The sequence below is a fragment of the Mandrillus leucophaeus genome, unplaced genomic scaffold, assembly GCF_000951045.1.
Source record: "Mandrillus leucophaeus isolate KB7577 unplaced genomic scaffold, Mleu.le_1.0 Scaffold100, whole genome shotgun sequence".
NCBI classification, from domain to species: domain Eukaryota; kingdom Metazoa; phylum Chordata; class Mammalia; order Primates; family Cercopithecidae; genus Mandrillus; species Mandrillus leucophaeus.
Genome location: NW_012098099.1, coordinates 6,330,178 through 6,343,122, shown reverse-complemented (window position 1 = coordinate 6,343,122; position 12,945 = coordinate 6,330,178). Strand labels below are relative to the sequence as shown.

Sequence of the window (12,945 nt, the reverse complement as noted above, 5' to 3'; positions counted from 1 at the left end):
CATCCTGTGATGCCATTGAGTCAAGGCTTGGAGAGCAGATTTCACTGAGGGTTTGCAGGCAGTAAGCGTGATTATTTTACACAGAAGCATAGTGAACAACATAATATGGGATATTAAGCACTCTCGTTCTTAAAAGGTCTTAATTGTTTTGCCTTCGGGACAATTTTACTGATGGTCTCTTCTATTTGAGCTCCTGTCACTTAAGGCCCATGCCTTTTCCTTGAATCCTCTCTCCTTCCTTTCAGAGTTTACTGTCTTCAACTCTGAAACAGCTTGTTGATTTATTTTTCTCATTCCCGAGTTAGCACAGTCATACCATGAATTCTATTTTTTATGACCAAGTTGACAAATAAAGGTATTTTGTTAAACTAAGAGTTTTCACCTCTTTGATGGCTTCTCCTGCTAACTTCATCTAACAATGATTGCCTTCCTGCTACACACACACAAACACACATACACACATACACCTGCTACACACACGTATACACATACATACACACACATTTAAAGTAAATGTGAAACAGAAGAGCAAAGGAGAATTGCTTAGACGCTCCTGATTAAAGACATTTTCACTTCTATGTGTTCTGTTTGGGTTGCCAGTGTGTATTAGTGTCCCTGGAATAGGGTTAGCCAGTTCGGTGTGGCACAGATCATCATGCTGTGGGCCATGGTGGAAGCAGTGGCCACTTAAGTAGGAAAGCCATGACAAAGGGGATGGCATTTGGGTCTGGCTCCAAAGATAAGTAAGCTTGATTAATGCTTTGAAGTTGGTACTGTGGATATGCTGTGTCAGTTCAGAAGCTTCTCATATGAGCAACAGCTATTGTATTGAATGCAGGTTTTTCTGTTCATTTATGGTTATAAGGCATACTACAAAAGGAACAGTAAGTTTTGAGAAACTTGAAAATCATAACTCTTCCAAATGAGATCTTTTTTGGTTGGGCTAGACCCCAGTGGAATGACATGGAAATGTCTGAAGTCAGGCTGTACACAAAGTCTCTGAACCACTCCCTTGAATGTTTTATCTTATGTTGGACCATGATGACTTTGGGATTAAGGTAAGATTTTATGCTCTTTGAAGGTAAAAACCAACATTCCCACACAGCAAGATACAAAGACAAAAAAGCAAACACTAGGATGCTTTCTAGATGCTGAAATCTTAGTCTAATTAGACTTTAGATGATTGGGTGCTGTTTTGCTCTTAAATTTTCCCTTAGGCAGGGTTAACATGATATACCTCTGCCTTTGCAACATTCCTTTTCTTGTTTTCCTCATTCTCAATGGAGAGTCTCAGCACAGGAAAATATACACAGAGCAGCACCTAGTGCACTCTCACTGACACAGCCCAGGTTCATATTTAAATTATATCACCTCTAATAATCATAATACATACCATCTGCCATTTATTCAGGATGTGTAATGAACATCAGGCATTGCTTCAAGAGTTTTATATTTACAATTTTAGGTAAAATTTTCATTTTAGTGAGAAAGAATTGAAGTGATTGGTCACATTTGTTCAGGGGGATAAGCACATTGAAGAGTCTGTTTGTCAATCAATCAATAAATCAATTGATCAATAGACCCATCCAGCCATTCCTCCACCTGTGGAACAATATTGACTGCTATAGTGGTAGCATAGGCAACAGGCTATGGGAATGCAGAAAGGGGTCATTAACTCTAAGAGGTAGAAGGGCCTCTGCAGAAACAATGTGGAGCTCAGCCATGATGAAGGTGCATTTTGATTGGTGAAGGATGAAGCTTCTACACAGTGCTCTGTATCTATCTATTTATTTATCTTCTGCCTTTTGCCAACAAGGATTTAAGACCACTTACAAAATACATGAAGCACATATAGATAAAGGATAGTAAAAAGGCAAACCAGATTATCCCAATTAAAAAAATTACTCAACTGAAGCAGAGATATTTTAAATTATTAAAGGACAGAAATACATCCCTGATTGATTGATTGAAAGGATGATAATGTTTAAAGCAGTGAAAAATGACTTCACCATCATTTTTATAGTAAATACAAAAAAATAACTGCTCAGTCATATTTCTTATTATAATGTCCTAAAACCAAGGTGCGATTAGACAGAAGTGATTATAATGGGATGGGCAATATCTATGTGATCCAGGCTGTGTGCAGCTTTCTGATTCTTCAGGGTAAACCTATTTGGGTTCCTTAGAGGAATATTTAGGGAAAGAATGAATTTTTTTTTATTTTGCAGATAATCCTTTAATTTACTATGTCAGTTCTTAGGAAGTTCAAGAGACTCAAGACCTGGGTGTGCACATAATACCTGTGTTAGTTGGGGAATTAACAATCATCGTGCTAAATCATGCCTAGCCATGAAAGAGTTTTTGGTTGTATGCTTCAATATTAACACCATAGTTAGAGGTAGTGACATGGCAATGTGGTATTGATGATGCCATTTTATGAGTGAAGTCAGTGAGGCCTGGAGAAATCATACTCATTGGTCACGAGGGAGTCCATATGTAGGATCCAAATTATAACTCACTTCCACCTTTTGAGGGCCAACAAGTTTGCTCTTGGTGGTGAGAACCAAACTAATGATTTAGTTCTGCATCTATGTTGTATCCTGGCCTTGAGGTTGGCTATGATAGGAAGAGAGCATGTTTTTCTTGACTCCCACTAACAGTTATTCCAACAATTCTAGTTCTGGGAACAGCATTTAGTATGTTTAGGTATTTTGAGCATTTCATTGGGCCTACTGATAAACAGAAATTGCTATTAATGTTTTTACAAGAAGAAAGAGTGGTATGAATAGAAATTTGATCAGTGAACATGAATTAACTTAGTCTTTAATTAAAGTAACATCGCAGAGATGTTTTGATGTGCTTCAAGGAGTAGAAACTCAAATACTAAAAGAAAGGAGGAAATTAGGTTGTACTCTTTATTTGGGATTGCTGTTTTGGTCCTTTTGTTCACCAATCCAGTCTTCACATCAGGGAAAACCAAGCAAGTTCTACAGAGATACTATGCCTATGAAAGGCTGGACACTTGACATGTGCCTCTGTGTGAGTTAGCTTCACCCTTTATTCCTTTATGTAATTTCAAGACTAAGGTGCTATCTTAGTCTGTTTAGTCTAATAAAATACTATAAACTCTGTAGCTTGTAAACAACAGAAATTTATTTCTCACAGTCTTGGAGGCTGGGAAGTCCAAGAACAAGGTGCTAGCAGATTTACTCTTTGGCTCATAGATGGTGTCTTCTTACTTTGCTGTCACGTGGTGGTGAGGGTTCTCTCTGGAGCCTCTTTCATAAGGGCACTAATCTAATTCATGAGAGCTTTGCTCTCCTGACCTAATCACCTTTCAAAAACCCCACCTCCTAATACCATTACATTGGTGATTCGAATTTATCATATGAATTTTTTTGGAGACACAAATGTTCAAACCATAGCAAACATTATTTCATTAGTTCTTTTTGCTCATTCGAGATCTTCTTGAAATATCTTGATTCCTCCTACCTCCACCCATCTCCCCCACTGCCCATACCCAATTTTTAGATTATTTTACTCATTCTTTAAGAAGCTCCTCAGGCATTATATCTTCCAAGAATTCTTCTCTGACCTCCCAATTCCCACAGTTTCTAGATCGTCTTCTTTCCAGAACTTACTTTACTGTTGTTTTGAAACAGCTTTTGATGAGTGTGCCTTTTCACTAGACGGTGAGCTTCATGAGGGGAGCTCATGTCTTAGTGATTTTGGTTCACTGTGATGAACACATTATAGATTTGTTGAACTTACAAGCTTCATTGTGGAATCAAACTCTTTTTTAACAACCTTTGTCCAAACTAATGACTTCTGGCAATCCTTTAGGCATGTCTGACCCAAGGCTCTATTTTTGTGCTCCAGACTTACCTTACTTGGTCTTATGAAATGTATAATGGACCTATGATGAAATCGCTGATGACAAAATGGGACATCCCTGATTCTGTCTTACTTACACTGTGCTTCTGTTTCTCTCTAGGTCAGAGGAAAGTGTTTGACCTCCCTTTTGGGAGCTGCCTCTTTCGAAGTGATGTTTATGACAATGGATCCTCATTTCTGTACGATAACTGCACAGCTTGCACCTGCAGGGTAAGGCAGCTCTGAGAGCCTGTGGTCCAGCAATGATAGGGTTTGGGTTTCAGTGTTAGCATCACAGCCACAACCAAAGCCAATGGTGTGTTATTTATTGGGAGGAAGCATTAATGATGCCATTTTACAAGGAAAATCATACTCAAGGTCACCAAGAATTTACACATAGCACTAAAACTGTAGCTCAATCATTTTCTAAGGACCAAGAAGTTAGCTCCTTGTAGTGAGAATCAGGCTCCAAGGGCCTGTTCTGAGGATTTTCTAAAATCAGACAAACATATATGGCAGTGCCCTCTGGCTTTAATTATCCAAGATGAATTCTCTAACACACCTGGCAATAAAAATTGCTTTTAATCACATTCAAGAGAAGAGGAAAGCATGGAATTACAGTTCATCACAAAGATAAACCTGGCAGTTTAGGAAGAGAGTATTTATGTGTTGTTTATTGTATCATGTCTTATTCGAAGCTTTGCTCATTTTTTCTCAAAAGGCAACCAGAAGTCTAATTACTGCTATATAAATAATTCCACAGCTTCAGAATTTTAAAGGGACACACATCACATATTCGTAGACTATACTTATGCTGTCATTTATTTTGGAAACCAGGAAGAAATACATTTATCAGGGAGGACTTTAGGATTATTCATTAGTGAGTTAATGAATCACATCTGTCTGACAAGTTTAGAATACACTTTGGTAGTGATGGTTGTTGTTGTTTGTTTTTAATAGTTAAAGGTCTGGAGAGGGAAAGAGGGGAGCTCTACTCAATGTCAGTTATGAGTCAATAGCTGGGATTAGAGCTCAGTAGTTCTTGATTACATGCTTTGTTCAGTAGCATGCACCACTTCAGGGGGTGGTTGGGTAAGGGCTGAACTGTCCATTCCACTGAACACCAAACATGAGTAATTCCTGAGCCTGAGAATACCTTACTGAAGCTTCTTCCTCCTCCCATGGTTTGTGTTATCCTCTGCTAACCACATAGCACCCCCTTCTTGCCTTGGCCTTCATTCTCAGGACTTCTCCTCTCCACTAAGAATTTCGCAGGAGATAGCTTCCTCTTGGGGATACTGAGCCTTTGATGAAACATATCACATTCTCAATTCTCTTGCTCACAGGAAAGCAAGGCATCCCATGAATGGGAGTTAGTTATACTTGCCGTGCTTCGGGTTCATGGGTTCCGTGAGAGATGATTAGGTAATACGTCTCAGTGCTTAGCAGGAAGTGTAATTAATACTCTTCCTCCAAAAGGGTGTTTCACTAGAGTATGAATTCACAGTCATCTTGGGGATATTAAATGCTTGAAAAATCAAGCTGCAATCATTTTGAGTAATCAGTATTATTTTCTGTCTGCTTTGAGCTTCCTTCTCTAGTATCCCTCCAGTGTTTCTTATGATTTCCATGGCAGGTGCAGGAACCTGTTGAATATGATTTAATACAGTTGGCTCTTTGACAATGTGGGAGTCGGGATATTGATTCCCTGTACTGTTGAAAATCCATGTCTAATTTTTGACTCCTTAAAGACTTAACTAATAGCCTACTGTTGACTGAAAGCCTTATCAATCATATAAACAGTCAATTAACACATATTTTGTATGTTCTATGTATTAAATACTGTATTCTTATAACGAAGTAAGCTAGAGAAAAGAAAATGTTATTTAGAAAATCACAAGGAAGATAAAATATATTTACTATTTAATAAGTGGAAGTTGATTATCATGAAGGTCTTCATCTTCTTTACATTGACTAAACCGAAGAGGAGGAGGGGTTGGTCTTGTCTCGGGGATAGAAGAGGCAGAGGAAGTGGAAGGAGAGGCAGGAAAGGCAGGCACACTTGATGTAACTTCTATTGAAAAAATTTCTGAGTGTAAGTGGACCCTTGCAGTTCAAATCCATGTTGCTCAAGTGTCAATTGTATTTTTCTGCATGCAGGATGGTTTCAGGTCTCTATGCCATCAAATTTGACAATTCCTCTACCAGCGATGTTATTACCATCTTTAAATTTGTTTAGCAGATGCTTCTTCATCCATAACAGCCTATCTCAGGTGTCATACAACCTGAGAGGCTTTCCTGACTTACCTGGATGGGTAACTTTCCCCTTGTCTTTGCTATCTTTACACCTTTGCTAGAGTTGTGTTTACCACATTATAATTGCAATTTGCTTGATTACACGGTTATCTCCCTTCTTACATTGTGGAGAACCCCTTGAGGACAGAAGTACATTTATGCATCTCTGTATTTGAATTCTCATTGTTTAACACAGTGCTAGGCACCACAGTCTAATGATATGTACATAAAGCGTGCTGTCTCTCTCCACACAGACACAAACATACACAATGAAAGCAGGGAGATCTACAGTGAAGTATGCATTGTTTGAGAGGTAGGGAGTGCCCTTGTTTTTAAACAAGAAATCAGGATATGCGGCTTGACAAAGGATTATTTATTTTCCAATTTAAGTTGGTTTATAATAGTTTCTATATGCCGGGTATTTTACATTTAAGAGGCACAGTAAACCTGAGAAACAATAGGCAGAAGAGCACTTCTTTTTGAAATCAAATCATACTTCTTTAACTTACAGATGATATCAACTCTTCACCTTCAGTGGATAAGTGGCCTGGTCAAAGTCACTCCACTCCAGTAGAGGTCTGGAACCCAGGTCCAGTTTTGAAACTGTTCGTTCAGTTCCTTGGTTAGCACAGAACACACTTGAGGAATCTTGTCCTGAGGTGGTGCATTTGCTCTTAACTTTTACTTTCTGACCAAAGATATTGTGCCTTTACGTTAAGCTCCAAAAGGTGGCATAAAGCCATGGAGGAGACCCAAGAGAGCACTATTAGTGCAGGTTGCGAAGAGGTAGAGGGCAGGAAGAAGGAAACTGGTGGTTCGTGGGGAGCTGGGTGGTCTTGCCACAGGCTGGTGGAGTGGGCTTATCAGTCTCTGGAACGTGAAATCATAAATCCTTGGGAGGGAGGGGTTGCGTGCCATAGTTTCCATAGTGCCCTCATATTCTGGTCTAGATACTTAGTCAACAAATCACATTTTGAAGTGAATGAAATATTTATTGCAATACATTAAAATATGGTACCTTACAGACTTTGACACAGATAGTTATGGGTTATGAAAGGAAGGCCAGGTAGGATGTTTGGTAGAGGTGAGAATCATTTTTAATTTCTAGTTTGCCTTTGGGCCCCTAGGACTCTACTGTGGTTTGCAAGAAGAAGTGCTCCCACCCTGGTGGCTGCGACCAAGGCCAGAAGGGCTGCTGTGAAGAGTGCCTCCTACGAGTGCCCCCAGAAGACATCAAAGTGTGCAAATTTGGCAACAAGATTTTCCGGGTATGTCATGAGACAAGCACATGGGAACTCCTGTATTACTATGCTGACAATTAAAAAGCTCCAGACACGAGGCAAATTGGGTTATCCCATAATTTCTATATACATATACAAATGTATATGTGTGCATATATTAATAGAATGTATTTATATTACAGTATTATATATACATATATAGTTAGAATCAAGTGCAGAGAATCAACCCTCTGAAAGATGTTTTTCTTGACTATATTTTTGCTGAAATATGTTAAGCCTGTAAAACCTACCTGAATACCTGGGAGTACCTCTTCTCATTGGAGATGCTCAATGACACTTGTCAAGGTGATGATCCCTGTCAAGATCCTGATGGATCTATACAGTTTGATGCTTTTAGAAGTTTTCCACAAAGCTACCTTTGCAAATAAAAATTTTCTCATTTGGAAGATATTCAGATAAGGATGTGAACAGCGTACGTAGTTGAGCCAGGTGAGAGAGCTCTGCCCAGCTGAATGGAAAAGGTTGTCTTTTGGCCATCTGTTACCAATCTCAGGTGCATTTTACATTATTTTCTGAGGACCCCAAGTGGGAAACAGTGCAATGGCCATTTAAACTTCAAAATGAAAGATGGTTGGCTTTGTCCAAAGTACCTCCTACCTAGTCCATTTTCCCTAGGGGTGGAAGGAGTCAAATCACTGTGTATCGAAGGTGTCACCTCATGATACCCGTGAGAATCAAGACCCACATAAACAAGTCAGTTGTGGTAGCTCTGCAGGCATGCTGCACTGAGCCAGACTTCCTATCACGCTGAAGTAGTTGGAGGGAGAGGTCTTGGTTCTGATGGAATAGTAAGAAGACATGAGGTGTCACATGGTCTCGCTTGTAAGTGGGAGCCGAACAATGGGATCACATGGACATGGGAGGGGAACAACACACATAGGGCCTGTTGGGGGTTAGGGTAGAGGGAAGGAGAGTATTAGAAAGGATGGCTAATGCATGCTGGGCTTAATACCTAGGTGATGGGTTGATAGGTGGAGCAAACCACTATGGCACACGTTTACCTATGTAACAAACCTTCACATCCTGCACATGTGCCCCAGAACTAAAAATAAAATAAAATAAATTAAAAAAGAGAAAACAATTGAAGACAAAAAAAGACATAAGGTATCATGCCCAGTGAAGAGGGAGGCATGTGTGTTGTATTTACACCAGGCTTTCAGAGATGCTCATATGTCCTCTTGATGTAAAGTCTCCTCCTCCTCTGTCTCCAGAACACCCAGATGAAACAGCCTCACTCTCACTATGGTGCTGTGTGCAATGCACTTTCTTTCTTTTTTTTTTTTAGATGGAGTCTCGCTGTGTCGCCCAGGCTGGAGTGCATTGCCATGATCTCGGATTACTGCAACCTCCACCTCCTGGGTTCAAGCGATTCTCCTGCCTCAGACTCCTGAGGAGCTGGGATTACAGGCGCACGCCACCATGCCTGGCTAATTTTTGTATTTTTAGTAGAGATGGGGTTTCACCATGTCGGTCAGGCTGATCTTGAACTCCCGACCTTGTGATCCACCCTCCTTGGCCTCCCAAAGTGCTGGGATTACAGGCTTGAGCCACCACGCCCCACTGCAATACACTTGTAAGTCACCTTGTAAAAACGGTTCCTTTAAATGACTGAGGCTTAAAATTATTCATGGAGACATGGATTCCTAGAAATGTGTACTCAGAGAACTTGGAACAGTCCGGTGTCCTTTAAGGCAGATTCAGTCGGGTCTTTCTCTCTTGAAAGGCACTAGAGGGTAGACAGTCCTTAAAATAGCTTCAAAAAGTCAGGAAGGGAAAGAGGTAGGGGAATCATCCAATATCTCAGCTGTTTCTGTTTTTAACAAAAATCTGCTTCTTGGATCTGCAAGCTCAGGAAGGAATCCTTGTTTTGTTTTCACCCCAACTCTGTTTGTGATCTTTTTTACCCACAAGCAAGGATGCACATCCCTGCCTATCCTCCAGAGGTACAAGGGCTTTTTGTGTATTTGGCATTCACAGATCATACATTTCATGAGTGAAAGAAATTCCTTAAATAGCTCTTTCTGTCTGAGCAAGGGTCTAGTCCAGGAAATGAATCCCAAAGTGCTGCCCTGCTTTTTGAGAGGAGAGAACTAGATAGGCAGGGATGGGATATCTATGGCACTTGGAGTCTTCTCTCTGAGCTCTGCATTTTCAGTGACTTGCCCATCAAGTGTCTGTCCGAGCGCTGGGAGTCATTTGAATTAGCCTCTCTTTTATGCATGTCCCATATGGGCCAGAACCATGGCACATCTGGTAATTAACCATCTCTGGACATCTCAATTAACTATTGGTGCTTGGGATGGCTTAAATATTTTAGTCTTATCAAACAGGGGAAAATTAGATTACTGTCATTGTATCGTGTATGAAAATTCATGCTTGGTTTTTCCCTAGGGTGCAGCTAAGTAAACAATGATTGACAACAAGATGTAAATATGCCTTGGTTAAACACACAATAATTATTTTTATATCCAGGAGGAGGAACACACACACACACACACACACACACACGCTTGCACACAATCTGAAATCTTCACTAATCTTTATCTTAAATCAGTTGGGTACATACAAACACCTGAGTCATTTAGTCTAATGATGGCATCCCTCACTCAGGGCAAGAAATGCTTTCCTCCATGGAGAGATTACAGTCTGTTGCCTCAACTCCTGTCAGCCTCCATCTGCTGACAGGATCCTGTGTCCTCTCTTGTAGGATGGAGAGATGTGGTCCTCTATCAATTGTACCATCTGTGCTTGTGTGAAAGGCAGGACGGAGTGTCGCAATAAGCAGTGCATTCCCATCAGTAGCTGCCCACAGGTACGTTTGGAATGCAGATCGACTTTACCTCAGTGTCTTGAGAAATGTCCTGTGTGTGGCACGGTCGCATGCCATCTTCCAAACACCGACTCCAGCTCCCCCAAAGCCTCCACATTCCTGAGTAGCCAAATGCCCCTTGCGAAGTTTGCTCATTCTTTTTGCAGATTTTATCCTTGCATGAAAATAGCTTTTGCTTTGCTCTTGTCCGAATTCTGATTTCTTATTGACTTCTCCCATTCATTCTGTAAAACTTCTCCAACTCCTGCAAGATCTGTTTCTTTGCTTTCTTTTGCCAGGTTTTGTTTAGCATTGTAACTGTCTTTTGCCTTTTCCTCTTTTCTCTCCCTTCTCAAATCAGAGCTTTCCTGTTATAGACATTCAAAGTAACATGTGGTTGTTTATTAATATTTCCACAAGGGGTTTCTCCTGCCTCACAGCATCCCCGATTTCTTTGCTGAAGTTTTCTCTCTCTAATCCTGGCCTCCATTGTAGCCCCAAATGGAAATAGCATCCTTATGGAAATATCTCTTTTCAAAAACTCATAGCTCCAGCACACTGAATAAAGCAACCATTATCTTCTAAAGCATGAGATCCATTGAATTCACCTCAGCAACTTGAAACCTTTTAAAGTTTTATACATTTTGGGAAAACGTCAACCCTATTCAATACCTTCCCGTGAATGAAAAAATATATCCATATATTCAGGACATGTCCTCCCTTCTCTGTTATAGACAGCTTTTAATTTTATTCACATCTGTTATTATTATAAACAAAAGTTGCTGTTTTTACTTGAGTGCCAAATGAGGCACAAAAAAACAACAGCTGTTGCTATTGCACAACTGAATAAAGAGGAGAGGAAAAGAAAGAGAAAAAAAAAACACCCTAATTAGTCTTGCTTTAAAAAGCCTCAGACATAAAACTGAAAGCCTCCCATAAAAGAAAAAAAAAAAAAAAAAAAAAAAAGAAGATACAATAAGTAGACTTGAACACGGTCTGCTTATAAATATTCATTGGGAAAAATGGGATCACATCATTTATGCCAGTCCTCTGGGAACCCTCGCTGCTAATGAACTCTTGCAGCACATGTTAGTAATAATGGGCTTCCTTATTCTACAAGACAAAAACAGGATGCTGTGCCAACCTGGTGGCTCAAATAACTAGCCTCAGCAGGCCGCCGTGGAGTTTCCAGCTTCACTTGAATTCTGCCACTTGTAGCTGGATTGATAGTTTTCATTGTGCTCTTGCTGGGGGAGGGGAGGGCGGGGGGAGGTCAACGTTCTTTATGTCACTGGTGTCTCATTAGCCTTCCATCACTGTAGACCACATTTGGGCCAGGGGCATCCATCCCTCCAAGCAGAGGCCTTTCCCTGCCCCACCCACCCCCTCCACGCCTTGTCAAAGCTTGTTGGTGCCCCTGCCAAGGCCCCTGCCTGAGGGACCACCTTTTTATTTCTAGGCTTCCTTCCAACCACTCCTCCAGTTCACACTTTCCCTTCTCAGGGGCCGGCAGGAGATCTTTGGAAGATAACTCGGCTCTATCTACCATGGAAATCTTGTTAAAAACTTACTTCCCCTCCCCTACATTGCCTGGGGAAATTTTGGGGAAAAAAAAAAAAAAAACAGAGAGAGAGAGAGTAGCTTGTATTCCCTGCTCTGTCTTTCCTGGCTACTGCATATCTCTTTTTCCAGATGTACATGTCTCTTGTGGAAGAAGGGTTTTATGATTGGATTCCCTGTCTATCCTGTCCTGCCCCCGCTCCCCACCCCGCCATCCTGCAACTCCCCTAGATGCAAAGGAGTGCCATTTGTGAGAAGGGCTATGAGGGCTGCAGTGGGGACTGGGTCATCAGGACACTGTCATCTCTCCATCTCTAATACGTACTGAGATTTTATAGTCACAACGCTAATCTCATTTAATGCTAACGTCACCCCTCTGAGGTGGGTGCTATTTCTAGACCCTGCTCATGGATGAGCCTGCAGCATGACCAGAGTCTTACAGCTAATTGCATATTACCCAGGTGCTCTGACTTTGCAGCTTGTACCTGATTTATTCCCCCATCTAATTTAGTGATATCATCACTGCCACTTTCATTTTCTGAAGACGAGAGATGGAAGTTTCCACTGAGATGTGGATGTAGGGAATTGTAGTCATGTTTGGTTGGGGCCTTGGCTTTAAGGCGGCTCTGCTGCATTGGGATAGAGCACCTTAATCCTCTTGGGGCCGTCATTCCCTCAGCCTGAGCTGACCTCATTTGGCTTCATCTGCAACTGCTTTCAGTCTTGAGAAACCAAAAGAGACCCCTGTGCCAAATTGCAATTGACAGCAGAGCTCTAGGCAATGAAAATATGTCGTGATGCTCCCGCACTATGGGATGGCTGGCTGGGACTGAGTTTTAAGTCTCACTCAAAGTTGTCAAAGCCTTTAATGTATCATTTTAGGCCTAGCTGATGCAAAAACAAATCAGACCTGATTAAAGATATTCAATAATTTACCGGAATCCTTTAAGTCAATCTAATTTTTTTCTTTTTGAGTACTTAAGCCTACTCTTGATGGAACTGACCAGTAGTGAGTGAGTGAATGAGCAGTGTGTGAGCCGTGTGGCTTTGACATGAGCCTTGGCAACCTCTCCGTGGTCTGTTTCCTTAGTTCCCTGTAAACAGGGG

General features: G+C 40.9%; 1 protein-coding gene across 1 annotated transcript in view; it reads left to right on the top strand.

Moving 5' to 3' along the window:
- Nucleotides 1-12,945, top strand: part of BMPER (BMP binding endothelial regulator) — a 260,618-nt gene that overhangs the window by 154,048 nt on the left and 93,625 nt on the right. Inside the window, exons 8-10 of the mRNA XM_011973136.1 lie at nucleotides 3,995-4,104; nucleotides 7,296-7,436; nucleotides 10,177-10,281. Of these exons, the coding sequence (XP_011828526.1) occupies nucleotides 3,995-4,104; nucleotides 7,296-7,436; nucleotides 10,177-10,281 (356 nt within the window). The remainder of the gene's footprint in view (nucleotides 1-3,994; nucleotides 4,105-7,295; nucleotides 7,437-10,176; nucleotides 10,282-12,945) is intronic.